Raw genomic sequence first — 16,427 nt, 5'->3', positions numbered from 1 at the left:
AAAAAATACCATCGAAAGACAGTAAGTTCCCCTCAGACATACATTCATATAAACTCCTACCCCTAACTGAATCGCGATTTGTTTAGCATCTCAACCGATTTGAATCGTCACATATTTAAATCAATTTTCAACCGGCTCGCGGTTAATCGTTACATCCCTAGTTTTTACTGTATTTTTTTTCCATCAAATAAATGCAGTCTTGGCGAGAAGGGACTTCTTTCAAAAATCTTACTGACCCCAAACACAAAGCACAAATTATTTTTGACTATTCTGAAGAAACATCTGTGAGCCATTCCCACTGCATGTCCACGCATAAAAGTGTGTGTGTGTGTTCTGGGAATACTCCAGTCCTCTGCACAGCTTGCTCAAAAGCAGCAGCATCATGCCACAGATAGATGTCCCATTTTAAACCTTCACATACACACACAGCTGCTGCAGACCTCTTACTACACCACCTGGCAGTAACTATTAATAACTACCGGTGATAATTTAGCCCGCAGTGTCCAGAAAACATTGAAACACCCTCAAAGAATAACCCAGATAGAGAGAGAGACAGAGAGATCATCACCTAATTTGAGTCGGTTTTTCTTCAGTTCAACAGAAGGACAGACAACCTCATACTGCTGTAAGTGTCGGTATGAATATGATTCAGTCAAACATTATCTTTTCACTTTATAAATAAATGTAAAGAACAGCAGAACCCATATTAATATAGCTCTATAGAACAATGACAGACAAATGAATCCCTATTTAGGGATGCCTTCCTCTTACAAGCTCCATTACAGTGTGGCTACCGATTCATCATGCTAATCTGCCTGAAGGGGAACTGATTGTGCCACACTGTTTTCAACAGCCTACATCTGTATTTATACCCACATAATTTCTACTGATATTTTTTTCTCATTAACCCACACCTCACTTCAGTTGCCTTGTAGGAGCAAGAGAGAGATGCTCACCACTTTAATGGACTGCTAAAGGGAAGCAAAGCACATTTACCAGTAGGTAAATTCTTCTTCACAAGTCCTGAACACATGGCTGGACTTGAGCAGCAAGAACACCAAACTGCGATCAAATGAGGTTTGCACTGAATAAATCCATTCACAGAGAGAGAAACATATACTCTATCAGTCTCACCTTGACCCCAGAGGACAGGAAGTTGCTGGTGTGAACTTTAGGAGCAGGTGATCGAGCACCATGGGCTGTGCTGCTCTGCTTGGCTGACGGACTGCCTTAGATCAACACATGAAAACAGCAGATATAACAAATATGTATGACACTTCATCTGACAAACAACCAATTCCTAATGCAAGTGTTTTTTCCGTATTGTGATGTACATATGAGTGAAATGGATTTTCACTCATATGTACAGCAGCTTAACTGAGCTTAACGTGATGTCTGACATACACCACCAGAGAGAGGTCAGTTGGAAGATGAGGTTATGACATTTTTAAATTAAAATCGAAACATTCATGCATCAACTGTTCACAACAAGATCAATAACATGCATTTAGAAAATTGAATTTTCATTTAATTCCAACTTCAAGACCTATTCAAACAATTACTGCAGCTCAACAAAATCAAAAACAAACAACCAAACAGAATGCATTTCTATGGACCCCTTCCACAAGCATAAAAAGAGTGTTTTCTTTTACATTTGCTTAGTGATTTTTGTGTGTGTGTGTCAGTATATCATGAGTCTGTGTCACAGAGCTTTTTGCTCTTACACAGGTTTAAGACTTTTTTTCAGAGGTTGACGGAAATTTAAAACAAAATTTCAACAAAGATTTGCATCATTTTGGCACAAAGAGGTTTTCTATCTGCATCTTTGTGTACAATGGAATAGTTACTCTGCAGCTCATTGTTTAACCTAAATGTGTTAAGACTGAAGCTCTACTATTCCATGCTCAATTTCTCCAGTATATCTGTGTGAACTGACAAAACAAAGGAGTTCATTTACTCCAAATCTCATAATGCACCATCCCCCAGGATGGTTGGCATGCAGCTTCTTCTCCAGATTCACAGCCTGATTTTCACAAGCACTGTTCTCCACTAACACAAAGACAGAGATCTTAGAGCTCAAGACAAGCATACAGTGATTTTCCGAAACTGCTCTGACACTCCGAGACTTAAAGTCAAATTAATTTCCATTCAAATAGGAAAAGGAATTAAAATGACTAAAGTTGTCATAACATACCGTTATTTCAAAGAAATAATTTTTTAATTTCTATAAGGTGATTTTTATTTGTATAACAAGTTCCCACAGACAACTGAATGAATCAGGACAGTGAAATAGCTTCACTCATCTTCATGTAATAGATACATTTTCCCTGTAGGGAATCTTAATTGCTGGACGATGCCTTAATTCATAAAAGCACGTAGCAGAATATTTATATGTTGCTGTTAGTTTTAATTCAAAGCAGCTGTTTCTAAGATGTCCAGTCTTCTTTAATGGCTTATTTTCATGCCGTTGTATGAATTCTGCAGAGGCCTTATCAGAACACAGCAGAGTCATAATAGATTGGCTGTGTTTTAAAACTTAGTGAGCTGGATACAAAGACAGCATTTTTTTGCAACCAAAGATCCGCTCAAATCTTTGAATAAAATGTTTGAATCATGTGTCTTACTATACCTAGATAGCATTTAGGCATCAAAGGCTTGTTTTCAGTTTCAGCATCCAACCTGTAAACAGGATTTCTGCAAGTTTTAAAAGGTAAATTTAAACTTGTTTAAGACCATTTTAAGACCAAGAAAAGAAAATACCTCTGCTTCCGACCACTAGAATATGGAAATTAATTTTAATGTACCTTCTGATCACATTGCAATGTTCCTCAGTATTTTTTTTATCTTGTTTTTCAGTGCAAATGTCTACACATTCTTAAATCAAAATACATTTACTTGAGAAGTAAAATGACAGAAGATAATTGTTTCCTGTGAAACAGATCAAAATGAAGTGAGTTTAGAATTAAAACAAGAACAAATATTTGCTAGTGTGCTCAGAAATCAACTTGAAAGCATTTTCATACCTCATTGACAGATATTTGTTCTTGTATTAAGCATAAACTCAATTTATTGTTTTCAATTTATCAGTTAATTTAGAAAATATATCTTTATTTATGAGTGTTTAGGTATTTGTACTGGGGGAAAAAAAGAGTGTATTTTTTTGGTCATAATAGAATTATCTTAAGTGTCCTGCCAACACGTCAAGCGTTCTACATTTCACACAAATGCACTCATGATGCCCCATAATGCTGTCTACATAGACAGCCATTAGTTTTTGAAAACCAGCAACTTTCTAAAGCCCAAGAAAAAAAGACAACTATGATTCCGGCAGACATGGCACAGAAAATAGTTTTAAGTTTTAAGTAGTATTAGTACGTTTGTTTTTGTTTTGTCCGTCTCTAATGGTCACTATGTTGCTTTAGCACCACAGCACAGAGCTCTGACCACCCACCCACACACACACACACACACACATCTTCCCTGAGAGCATGTAGGTGTGTTTCTGTGAAGGCCTGTGCGTGTGTGTGTTGTAAAGATGTTAACAGAGGTGCCAGAATGCAGTTATAGGTGATACAGCATTTGAGAGAAGCACATCAGCTGTGCATCCATGGAGGTGGAATTTGTTCTTACACACACACACACATTAATGTTACATTAACTGCATTCTCCACACACTCCTAAACTCTCAGTGATGTGGTCGCTATGGCAACCTGGTCTTATGATGGCCTGTAAACCCACAGCACGAGTCATGGGAAAGAGTGTAGCTCAGAGTGAAGCTCCCCATGCACAATTTAAAAAAAAAAAAAAAGTAATTTCACTGTCCTCCCTAAAACCAGAATGTTGCCGCAACAACAATAACAGTCAATCAGAACTTGTTCAATGTTGAAAATAAAGGAGATGAAATAGAAACCAAGAGACCAATACCTATTTGGACAAAACTCAGATCAGTGTGATTTATCATGTGGTAAAAGCGACACATTGTTACTCTGTGTGTAGGGATGTGGTTGAGTATGTACCTGTAGCTGCAGAAGTAGATGCAGCCATATTAATGACTTGCCCTGGTTTGTCCACGATAATGTAGGGGTTATTTATGACTGAGGGGCTGGACTTCATGTGCACTGGCGTGGATGATGATGTCCGGGGGAGAGGAGAGTGACTAGGGGTGGAGATAGGAGAGCCTGGAACACAAAAAATGGTGTTTCTATGATTAGATTTACAGTGTGATCCTCATAAACTTCTCATCATGTTTCAGAGCCACACAGACTGCAAATCTGTAATGCTTTACAGAGCAGTTTCGCATCTTTACAATGGTCTTCTTTTCTTGTCTTATCTTTATACAGCAAGCCAGCTGAGTTTGATGATTGGAGTTTCCTTAAAATGACAAACTCGAGACTGATTTACTGTCTTTAAACAATTTTTGAGTGTCAGAGAGTACAGCATTTTAAAGTGCCCCTATTATGCCTTTTCGAGTATTACCTTTCATGCAGTGTGTCATGTAGCTGTATGTGAACATAAACTATCTGCAAAGTTGTGAAGCTGACAGTGCACGATAAATAAAGTTATTGTCTATCAGTCGGCTCGCAATCGCCTAAACGAGTCATCAGGAATTCGAATCTTATTCTGTTACGGCTCTACGTCACGAAGTAACACATTTGCATAATGTCTGCCCATGTTCTACGTTGCCAACTTGCCCGCCCACAAACAGTAAATTTTCCGTGTGGTTAACATCATGTCGAGAAGATGCTGTATCCTACGCTGTGAGAGTAAATTTGTTTTATCACATCTTATAATTACCACAAACTTGTTAACACTTGACACTTACCACTGAGAAACGTCCTGCTCCACTCGTGCTTGCGAATCAGTCTCTTGTCGATCAGCCAGTTCAACCATTTCATCATCAGACTCCGGCTCGAATTGGTAAGGTACAATTGATACCATCTTTTCTATGTATTGACAAGTCTCCAGGACTGTCATTCCGTCATGGCAATGGGTGTTTCGTTTCCGACACGCGCTGTACACGGTAGACCAATCCAGAGCCAATCTCTCTACGGCTCTGGACCAATCACAAAGGACTGCGCCATCTGACCAATCACAGCAGTGAGGGCTCACGGAAAGGAGGGGTTTAGAGAGACTGATTCTTTGAACTGCTTCACACGAGTAGTTTACGAATCATTTAGAAATTAGGTAAAATTAAATAAATTTTTTGAGAAAACTAACGTGTTTTTTGACCTTGCATGCATGTAAACCTGTTTTAGGAGACTCATAAAACAATATTAGCAACCTTAAAAATGGCATAATAGGGGAACTTTAATGCATGTCTGTTAACTTACATGACAGCTGTATACTTACGCATTCCTAATAGTTTAACAGATAAAAATTAATATTTAACAGCTATAAATGTTTTTCACACAATGGAAAAAAAAAATTATATATATATACAGTGGGTACGGAAAGTATTCAGACCCCCTTAAATTTTTCACTCTTTGTTATATTGCAGCCATTTGCTAAAATCATTTAAGTTAATTTTTTTTCCTCATTAATGTACACACAGCACCCCATATTGACAGAAAAACACAGAATTGTTGACATTTTTGCAGATTTATTAAAAAAGAAAAACTGAAATATCACACGGTCCTAAGTATTCAGACCCTTTGCCCAGTATTTAGTAGAAGCACCCTTTTAATCTAATACAGCCATGAGTCTTTTTGGGAAAGATGCAACAAGTTATTCACACCTGGATTTGGGGATCCTCCGCCATTCCTCCTTGCAGATCCTCTCCAGTTCTGCCAGGTTGGATGGTAAACGTTGGTGGACAGCCATTTTTAGGTCTCTCCAGAGATGCTCAATTGGGTTTAAGTCAGGGCTCTGGCTGGGCCATTCAAGAACAGTCACAGAGTTGTTGTGAAGCCACTCCTTCGTTATTTTAGCTGTGTGCTTAGGGTCATTGTCTTGTTGGAAGGTAAACCTTCGGCCCAGTCTGAGGTCCTGAGCACTCTGGAGAAGGTTTTAGTCCAGGATATCCCTGTACTTGGCCACATTCATCTTTCCCTCGATCGCAACCAGTCGTCCTGTCCCTGCAGCTGAAAAACACCCCCACAGCATGATGATGCCACCACCATGCTTCACTGTTGGGACTGTATTGGACAGGTGCCTGGTTTTCTCCACACATACCGCTTAGAATTAAGGCCAAAAAGTTCTATCTTGGTCTCATCAGACCAGAGAATCTTATTTCTCACCATCTTGGAGTCCTTCAGATGTTTTTTAGCAAACTCCATGCGGGCTTTCATGTGTCTTGAACTGAGGAGAGGCTTCCGTCGGGCCACTCTGCCATAAAGCCCCGACTGGTGGAGGGCTGCAGTGATGGTTGACTTTCTACAACTTTCTCCCATCCCCCGACTGCATCTCTGGAGCTCAGCCACAGTGATCTTTGGGTTCTTCTTTACCTCTCTCACCAAGGCTCTTCTCCCCCGATAGCTCAGTTTGGCCGGACAGCCAGCTCTAGGAAGGGTTCTGGTCATCCCAAACGTCTTCCATTTAAGGATTATGGAGGCCACCGTGCTCTTAGGAACCTTAAGTGCAGCAGAAAGTTTTTTGTAACCTTGGCCAGATCTGTGCCTTGCCACAATTCTGTCTCTGAGCTCTTCAGGCAATTCCTTTGACCTCATGATTCTCATTTGCTCTGACATGCACTGTGAGCTGTAAGGTCTTATATAGACAGGTGTGTGGCTTTCCTAATCAAGTCCAATCAGTATAATCAAACACAGCTGGACTCAAATGAAGGTGTAGAACCATCTCAAGGATGATCAGAACAAATGGACAGCACCTGAGTTAAATATATGAGTGTCACAGCAAAGGGTCTGAATACTTAAGACCATGTGATATTTCAGTTTTTCTTTTTTAATAAATCTGCAAAAATGTCAACAATTCTGTGTTTTTCTGTCAATATGGGGTGCTATGTGTACATTAATGAGGAAAAAAAATTAACTTAAATGATTTTAGCAAATGGCTGCAATATAACAAAAAGTGAAAAATTTAAGGGGGTCTGAATACTTTCCGTACCCACTGTATACAGTATATATACATATATGTAGCTGTGTTATTGTTAATTTCATAATCTTTCTGTCTTTTTTCTTGCCATTTTATCTAATTGGTAACTTATCTACAGCAGATAATTGATTATTTGCATTACACTAATGCTTAATCTTTACTCAAACAATGTCTTTAGCAAATATTTGATAAAAGCTCCTTAAAAAAAATAACACCTTTGCTCTAAGCGGATTTGCAGAAGGTTCAGTAAACTTTCTATAAACTTTATATGTCTTCAACTGTGTAAAACAATCAAATAATCAGATCAAGTCACCACAGCAATTCCAAAACTTCCAGAAAATGATTTAAAAAATAAGGAATTTTAAGATTATTTAATTATTATTTACACTGTCTGTAGAACAAAAGTTTATGGTTATTTTCTGCCATAAGTTTTCGGACATTTCACTTAACCCTAAAATACAACACAATGCAAAAAAACAGGTAAAACATCTGTGAAAAATCTTCGTATTAACACAGTACTTTGGACCCCATTTTACAGACTTTTCTTAGAGTCTATTATTATTATTACGTTTTTTTTATTTGTCCTTCACTCTTTATCTTTGCAGTAAAACCTTGCACTTGCACAAATCTTTGCACTAAAGACCTTGATGCAAATCAGTAAAAACATTTTGCCATTTCTATTTTCTTTAACCAAGCTCACCACAAACTTAGGAAACAGAAGTTGTCATCCCTCCTTCATTTCTATATACCTGAATAAGAAAAAACGTGATTTGAAAGTTGCTGATGATCACAAATTGCAAGCTTTTTGATAAAATAATCAGTTTTCACACATGAATCACAGGAAATAGTCACAAAAACATCATCCCTTATCAAGTGAACTGCTTTTAATGACTCAATGAAAACTTGATTATACTGCGCACTGAATAAATATATTATCTGTCAAGTGACTTTTTTTCTACTCTTTGTGTGCTGATGGGACAGTTAAGGATCTTTGACTTACCTCCAAAGTGCCGTAAAAATCATTATCTTTAGTTATTAACCACAAGAATGGGTACGCAGAGACATGTACATGTAATCAGATTCTCAATCTCTGATAAGACATTAATTATTGCCATGCACAGAGTCTCAGTCACAGCCCTTCTTTTCACATTCAGCTGACAGGACATTTTCCCCATCTTCAAGACACTCCGTGACTCACTGGCCTGGTGGGACGATGCCAAAGTTCACTACATATACTACCTGCATCCACTCAGACGGTCCTTATCTCCCACAGCTCCCTGCTGTCGACACCATCAGAGATTCCCCCACAGATACCCACCGCAGGGAGCCCAGGAGATCATGAAGCTGAAGCTGCCGAACCCAGGCCTGGAGGACAGGATCCTGAGCCATGATGAGCTGGAACGGCTGGAGGTGGAAGAGGCTGGAGACAGACCCAAGTGGGACAACAAAGCCCAGTACATGCTGACCTGCGTGGGATTCTGTGTGGGTTTGGGCAACGTCTGGCGCTTCCCCTACCTGTGCCAGAGCCATGGAGGAGGTGAGTGCTTGCTTGGGCTTCTGAGGGGCTGAATTGAGTTGGATCTGTGCTCGAACCATTGAGAGGCGTTCATTCCTATCAGTTCAGATTAGAGGTGGACCATTATGTCAGAGGTACAATCGATAGCAAAAATACAAACGTATTGTCCGCACACTGATGTAACTGCTCCATAAAAATAATTTATTGCGGCAACGTTTCGACCATCAGGTCTTCGTCAGGCAGAAGTCGGTAGGCCGGTGCTTGACGAAGACCTGATGGTCGAAACGTTGCCACAATAAATTATTTTTATGGAGCAGTTACATCAGTGTGCGGACAATACGTTTGTATTTTTGGCTATAGTTTTGACTTTTTTTTTTTTGTCCTGCACCTGAGCCCTGTGTGGGTTTGTGGGATGTGCGCAACTATCTTACACAAAGGTACAATCGATACCATCTTTTCTATGTATTGACAAGTCTCCAGGGCTGTCATTCCGTCATGGCAATGGGCGTTTCGTTTCCGACACGTGCTGTACGCGGTAGACCAATCCAGAGCCAATCTCTCTACGGCTCTGGACCAATCACAAAAGACTGCACCATCTGACCTATCACAGCAGTGAGGGCTCACGGAAAGGAGGGGTTTAGAAAGACTGATTCTTTTAACTGCTTCGCACGAGTCGTTTACGAATCATTTAAAAATGAGGTCAAATTAAATATAATTTTGGAGAAAACTAACATGTTTTTTGACCTTGCATGCATGTAAACCTGTTTTAGGAGACTCATAAAACAATATTAGCAACCTTAATGGCATAATAGGGGCACTTTAATAAGTCATTGGGAAACACAGTCATGTTTATGCAAGTTCATGCAAAACTGCAACAAGTCAAGTAATTTCCTAGATTTGTCAAAGTTTACGAGTTTCACAGCATCAAATCTTTGAAAGTTAGGCACTAGTAAGTAAACAACATACAACTGGTAGTTTGGTAATTTTTTTATGCCAATCAGATGGCCTGCGATTATCCCTTGAAAATCTACTGCTTTTCTTTCAGTTGTTTTGGCAGTCATATGCTTTTTTGTGGACATATTCATACATTCAATATTCATTCATTTTACCATAGTGAATAAGTGGTGGAACAGTTGCTTCACGACCAATTTGAAAGTTGAGTTTGGCTGTCACTAGGGGGCAAAACACGACAATCATACATAAATGTCAGAGATAGTGATATGGTGGCATAAGTGGGCGGTTCTTGTACAGAATAAGACCCAACGTGGACCAGACTTTATAAAGAGTAGGTCTGGCAAGGCAAGAATAGGACATATCAGACTGAGCTCGTCTTAGATATGCTGTCACTCACTGACAGCAAATCTATAATGCATTATAGAGGAGTTTCACAACTTTCTGACAGTCTCTTTTCTCCAGAAAATTGAAACCTCCCGCAGAAAAAAGCCAAAGCAACATGAAAGAGTCTGTATATAGAGGATTTTACTGCTTGCATTTCAACTCTGCTCTTCTCCACCTTCTTTGTGCACCTGTGAGACTCACCAGACACAATCTTGCAGCTCATCGTGATCGGCTGGAATGATTTCCCAGGTGATTCAGCGGGACTGGGCACTTGCCCTTGTGGAATTATCTTACAGCTGGCCGTGATTGGCTGAAAGGCAGAGTTTCCGTGGGAACCAAGGGTGATTTTCTCAGTCCTGTTTGACTGCGAATTTCGTTCAGAACATGAAGAACGCACCGACTCACTCTTGACAGTCACACCTGGAACTGAAATTTCGTAATCAATAGATGTAATCAATAATTCACTTTTACACATTTAAGTTCATTTTCATACAAGTGACTAGGGCAAGGAATGTATAATGAAGGTCTAGTCTTGGACTGATACCGATTTTCAAAACACAGCTTCCACTGCTTATGCAATAAAGTGCAAACATCCTACTAATCCCCTTAACCAAAATAATCCCATTTTAAAGACACAGTAGGAGACTGCATAATTATTTTGTGCTACTATGTGGCATCTTGTGAGATGGACAAGCATTTGTGTGTTTTGTCTACCTCTATCTGAGCTGGGCTGATCATCATGAGTGTGCTGAGAGGGAGAGGAGGGCCGCCGAGAGCCTTGGGCAGCTGTGGAGGAGGACGAACCAGACCCACCCACAAACAGCAGATGAGAGGAAGATGATGATGATGATGAAGTCGAGGGGGCAGAGGGGATGAAGTCATCACCTAGTGAGTTTCTGTGGAGCTCAACATCCACCACCTTTAGGAAATAAGAAATAAAGAGAGAAAAACTGGCATTTTAAAGATGAATCAAGATATATTTGACACTTGTAATAAACCTTGTCATCACAAAATCATTTTAGAACTATAAAATCCTGCACTTTATAACGCGTCCTGCTTGAAAAGCAATTTTCTGCTCCCTGAGTTCTACAACTTAAAAGAAACCATCTTTTTCAGCATTTTATTTTTTCCTTAGAGTAAAAAATGTAATTTTCTACACACCTTGTTATACACATATTCTGGAAAATCAGTTACAGCGTTAAATTATGCTGTGGCGTCATGGTCAGAAACCAGATTTTATTTCCTTTTTTACTTTGCTACGAGTGAACAACAACAATAAATCTTCTTTTGACACTTTCACTCATAACTCTAGTTGTGTGCTTGCTGCCACCTTGAAGACTATGACATTTTCATCACTATATTCACAACTGAGACCATGACCTCTGTTCCTTGCCCATTTAGGTAAGTGACATGTGCTCTTTCTTTAAGTTGATAACTGACAGACATACACAACATTCTTATTTTCTCAGAGGATTTACAGTCCCTTTAGCCTTTCAACCTGTTTTGATGTGCTAATTTGATTCTATATAAATGAGATGATCTTATGTAATTCTGCACATATGTGTACATGACCAAGAATCTGCTATTTTTTTTTAATTTAGTACTGTCTTCCTGAAACTATTTAACAAAACAGGTATTTACATATATCCCACAAGACAAAACAATATCTGAATTTACACTAATTATCCTGTTGTAAAGCTTATACACTGGTTCTTAATATAGTGTGTCTCCTTGAGCAGTAATGTCTATTCATACCCTCTTTTTTTTTTTTTGATAGTTGTGCTTCTGCAGAGTAGTACGTAATAAAAAGAAAACTAAATTTTTAGGATCTCTCATCTTAAAATAAAAAACCTAATTATGTAAACTTATAAAAAGTTTCATGTAAAGATTAAGATGCTCAGGGTGTCTTACCGTTTCAGCTCCCAAAGTCTGTAAACCTGTGTATGTTCTGTCAAGCTGAGGGAGAACAAATAAAAGATAAATAACAGAAACATTAAAGAGCACTCAACAGTCTTTGCTGCAGAGAATCTAAGAGGTTGATGGGTGGACGAAAATACTTTAATCGGCAAACTATTTTTTTTCCTTGACATCTCGATTAATCTTCATTTATATTATCTTTGTTATTTTAACCTATAACAAAAGGGATTGCTGTGACAACAGATAAAGGAGAAAGGAAATAAATGCTTTTTAAAAGTGACCATTTCACCTTTAGACTCAGAGAATCCCACATAAAGGATGGATTCGTACAGACATATTCTATTATGCACAATCTGCACACACACAAAATAAATGGAATCCTCTAAGTCAATTTCAAATAAATACTGTTTGAATATCCCATAAATAAATACAAAGATAAAGAGGGAGAAAAGGAAAGATGAAAAGGGCAACAAAAGGGTTCAAAGAGAGTCCGTATGCAAGCGGTCAGTAAGTCTCTGACCTTTAAGTGGTGGATGATATCAATACGTTTGTTCCGTTGATCTTTAAAGTGAATCTGCACGCGGACAGGAAACTCTCCCCACCCTCGCCTGGTCAGGTGAAATGGTGGCTCACTAAACACACACACACACACACACACACACAGAGTCTTTCTCTCTCAGCAGGCTGAACTTAACAAATGCACCACAGGGCTGCATATAGTCTATAGGCTGCATTTCTCAAAAGCATCCTGAGCTAAGTTGCTCGTAGAGACCATTGGTGGCAATGGTTCTACAATCTACTTGGATGCTTTTGAGAATTGCGGCCCAGAGCAAAATGAATCTTCACTAATAGGGAAAAAATGTAGTCAGTAGAGGTGTGCACAAATAACTGAATATTCAAATATTAGATCTGTAATTATTATTCGAAAAATAAAAATTTTTTACTACGTGTTGCTTTGCAGGCCATAAATGCAGGGAATCCATGATTAATCCTAAGCACACAAACTAAAAGTCAGTTATAACTAAATTCACTGGGTGGTGCTGTGAAGCGTATTAACAAGTTGATTGTATTTGATCAAAGAATGTCGTCGGCTGCCTCGTGAATTTTGGAATTACTTTGATCAAAATGATCTTACTAAATGATCTCACAAAATGGAATTACTTTAGATCAAATGAATCAGTGAAACGGAGTTATCATAATATCACCACCACAATGAGAAATCACATGAAATCCAAACCCCACTCGACTGAGGAAAGACAGCTGTCCATCATTGCATTCATGACTGCAGGTAAACGCAGCTGTAGCGAAATGATCTTGAGACATATGCTTCCTTTAAGTTTCAGAGGGAGAGCTTTGTGTATAGGCCAATCAAGTGTATGTATGTTCTGTACTGTAATTGGCACAGTGTGCTTTATTTTTTTCCATTTGCTTTCCTTGAGCTTGATTGCTTTTGTTCTTTATATATATTTTTTGTTTACACAAATGCCTAATCATAAGCTTGTTCAGAAAGGGTGACAAAAACTAGATTTTTAAAAAATGACGCCTTTCTCCTTTCTCCATCATTTAAATAAACAAATATTAGAATATGCGTTTTTTATGAGCTCAAATATTCAAATACAATATATTTTTTAAAAAGCCTTGGAAAATCTTTGTGGAAAAAATCACTTTTATTTATCAAGGATACATTAAGTGTATCAAAAGTGAAAGTAAAGACTTAATGTTACAAAATAAAATATTTCAAATAAATGGTGTTCTTTTGAAAATTCTGATGCAGCACAACTGAAAGTAAACACACACCTGATTTCCACAAGGTCATTGGGTTTGTAGCTGGGGTGCAGGAAGAACCAGACCTTCTTCACAAAATGATCGATACTGGGCTCTTTACGAGAACCTCGAACATACACCATCCATTTATGAGTGGACTGATCATTCTCCTCACGTTTATCAGGGGCAATATACCTGAGAGAGAGAGAAACAACATCAGTCTAAAAATCTAACTCAAATCAATTTATAGAAGCATACACACATTCACTCATGCTGGGGAAGGTTTGCTGTTCATGACCCTGAGACAGAGATAAAAGCCAATGTGAACCTCCCAGTAACAGTCAGAACAGCCAACTGTCCAGTTATATTTAAACATGTTAAACATATTGAAACTCTTAATGACACTCTTCTTCAAGATTCAGTAGGTAATAACATTGTAGCATTTTTGCTATGTATCCACTCAGTAACAGCACAGATAAAAGTTCAGTTTATTTGCACATGTTGTGAGTTTATTTTCAGCTCAGCGTGCATTGTGTATTTTCAGCTACCTGCCTCAGTAATGTGATGTGTGCACTTCATTTTAAATTTCTTGGGGGAAAAAAGCATCTGTCTCATAAAGATCTTTAGTATCTCTGCAGGCAGAAAAAAATAAGCTTATATCATTGCTCATATGCAAACACACACACTTGTGTCTCTCTCACATGCTCTGTGAGGATTTTATGAGGTAAAGTAGACGAGGACTGTGTGATAATGCAGAATAAATGAAGTTATATCTCTGCCTAGGGAAAACTAAAGCTTTGCTTTGTGCCATGTGAAAGTTTATTGGGTTTCGTAAAAATAATACTGAGATTTTCTGGAGAAAGTGATGCATTTAAAAATTAATACAAGCTCAGAGAAATAAATATTGTTTCTCATAAAACCATCTGTCCAAATAACAAACTGCTACCATTCATTCAGGAGCTATTTTTTCCCTTGTGACAGAGAAGCAAAAAACATGATAGTTTGAAAAATTTGTTCAATCAAAAATAAAATTCTGTTATCATTTACTTGCCCACGTCATTCTTCCTAAAAATGTATCGATCACACTTTTCCATGCAATTTTAACGAACGTAGCTCCTTACTATAGCTGCGCTAAATTCAAAGTTTTCAGAAGCCATACAATAGTAAAAAAAAACAACAAAAAAAAACACTTTATTCATTGAAACCTCTGCCATTGTATTTTGCCTTGGCATGTTCATGACAGATCTTGCTCTTTTTGTGTTCCACAGAAGAAAGTCAGTCATATAGTTTTAGAATGATATTAGGGTGACAAAAATAACAGAATGATGGAATTTTCAGAATGTGAATTATCCCTTTGAGGTTGCAGAGCCGAGAATAAGTCATCCTACTCAAGGGCACACCAGTATTGTTCAGAGGAGCACAAACATCATTCAGCTTCCCAGAGGTGCTAAATCAAATCTCTCTAGTACAATAACAAAGATTTAGGCAAGAATGCCTCTGGTTGTTGGAATAAAGGTAATCTACACTACAAACAAATGATTAAATGTTCTCCAAATCACCCAGGGTTCACACTATGTGCGCAACAGACATCGTGCTAATATAGTAAAATTAAAGGGGTCATATGATGCGATTTTAATTTTTCCTTTCTCTTTGGAGTGTTACAAGCTCTTGGTGCATAAAGAAGATCTGTAAAGTTGCAAAGACTAAAGTCTCAAATCCAAAGAGATATTCTTTATAAAATTTAAGTCAACCACGCCCTCCTAAAACGGCTCAATCTAACACGCCCCCACATGTCTACGTCATGATGTGGGAAGATTTGCAGAACGCCGCGCAAATGTTCACGCAAAGAAAGAAGGCGTAACTTTTATTCTCGCTGTAATATTGAAAAGTGAAAAGTGAAAAAGTGAAAAGTGACGTGACATGTGGCCAAGTATGGTGACCCATACTCCAAGCTGAAAATATATATTTTTTAACTATATCAAACAAAATGTAAAATAAAACACAATATTTATAATAAAATCATTTGAGTTAACACATTATGTTTATGGTCCTCCAACACACATTCTACTGACTATAAGAAAGTATAATGTCAACTGATTCTACTAACCCTAATATAACAGTCTACTAAAGCGCTACTAATAATCTAATTAGAGTTAGTCAACATGTAGTTGCAAATGCAACAGAATGCCTAAAGGAGACCATCAAAATAAAATGTATCCTTTAATTTCATTTCAGACAAACAGACAAAAGTGGCTGGACTATTTATCAACTGCAAGCATACAAGGCTGCTTTGTTCATTTAATTTAGCTTGAGTTTTATCACATCACAACATGTCGCATTTAAATACATTAATAGTTCAATCAGATCATTTACTAAAAGCACTAAACTCCAAATGAACGCTTCTCCATGATACTCACACACAATAAATCATCCTCCTTCTCCCATCTGAGTCACATACACATCTTTTTAACTCTAAACTGGTCCTACTTGTCTCTCAAATGCTCACTTTCAATCTGACTCCATCATTCTGGTGATATGGGGTGAGATTTAATCACAAATGTCGCCCATTGAGGGGTTATATGATCATTTGCCATAGGGTTGGGCAATGTCTACGAAATTGGCATCGGACGATGTCTACAGTGAAACATCGCGATGGGGGCGAGCGGGGGGAGGGGTGTGCCCGAAGCGTGAATCCTTATAAGGGAAAACACGACTCCTAACACCGTTTCTACACCGGACGCGAGCGGCGCGACAAAATATTATAGAACCACTGATCTATAATAGAGATTTATTACATATAGATCAGTCTATAGAACTCTAATCAGTGAGTGATGCTGTCTACACT

At 38.2% G+C, this 16,427-nt stretch overlaps 1 protein-coding gene and 1 long non-coding RNA gene across 7 annotated transcripts in view; one reads left to right on the top strand and one right to left on the bottom strand.

Annotated features, from left to right (window-relative positions):
* LOC107721787 (uncharacterized) overlaps nucleotides 1-8,994 on the top strand; it is a 24,966-nt gene extending 15,972 nt beyond the window's left edge. The window contains exons 3-4 of the long non-coding RNA XR_001637738.1: nucleotides 4,765-4,771; nucleotides 8,924-8,994. This is a non-coding gene — a long non-coding RNA (uncharacterized LOC107721787). The remainder of the gene's footprint in view (nucleotides 1-4,764; nucleotides 4,772-8,923) is intronic.
* Nucleotides 1-16,427, bottom strand: part of LOC107721785 (YEATS domain-containing protein 2-like) — a 47,715-nt gene that overhangs the window by 25,266 nt on the left and 6,022 nt on the right. For 4 of the 6 annotated variants that reach the window (XM_016529946.1, XM_016529950.1, XM_016529948.1 and 1 more), the window contains 7 exons: nucleotides 13,616-13,777; nucleotides 12,339-12,450; nucleotides 11,813-11,857; nucleotides 10,616-10,820; nucleotides 10,103-10,327; nucleotides 4,013-4,178; nucleotides 1,135-1,231 (listed from right to left, as the gene is read on the bottom strand). In XM_016529946.1, coding sequence (XP_016385432.1) covers nucleotides 1,135-1,231; nucleotides 4,013-4,178; nucleotides 10,103-10,327; nucleotides 10,616-10,820; nucleotides 11,813-11,857; nucleotides 12,339-12,450; nucleotides 13,616-13,777 — 1,012 coding nt within the window. The remainder of the gene's footprint in view (nucleotides 1-1,134; nucleotides 1,232-4,012; nucleotides 4,179-10,102; nucleotides 10,328-10,615; nucleotides 10,821-11,812; nucleotides 11,858-12,338; nucleotides 12,451-13,615; nucleotides 13,778-16,427) is intronic. The other 2 variants (XM_016529949.1, XM_016529951.1) reach the window with 2 other exon arrangements.

Source organism: Sinocyclocheilus rhinocerous, unplaced genomic scaffold (genome assembly GCF_001515625.1).
Source record: "Sinocyclocheilus rhinocerous isolate Xijiao unplaced genomic scaffold, SAMN03320098_v1.1 scaffold1112, whole genome shotgun sequence".
Classification (NCBI taxonomy): domain Eukaryota; kingdom Metazoa; phylum Chordata; class Actinopteri; order Cypriniformes; family Cyprinidae; genus Sinocyclocheilus; species Sinocyclocheilus rhinocerous.
Note: the sequence above shows the minus strand (reverse complement) of the source record. Positions and strands in the feature narration are given on the sequence as shown.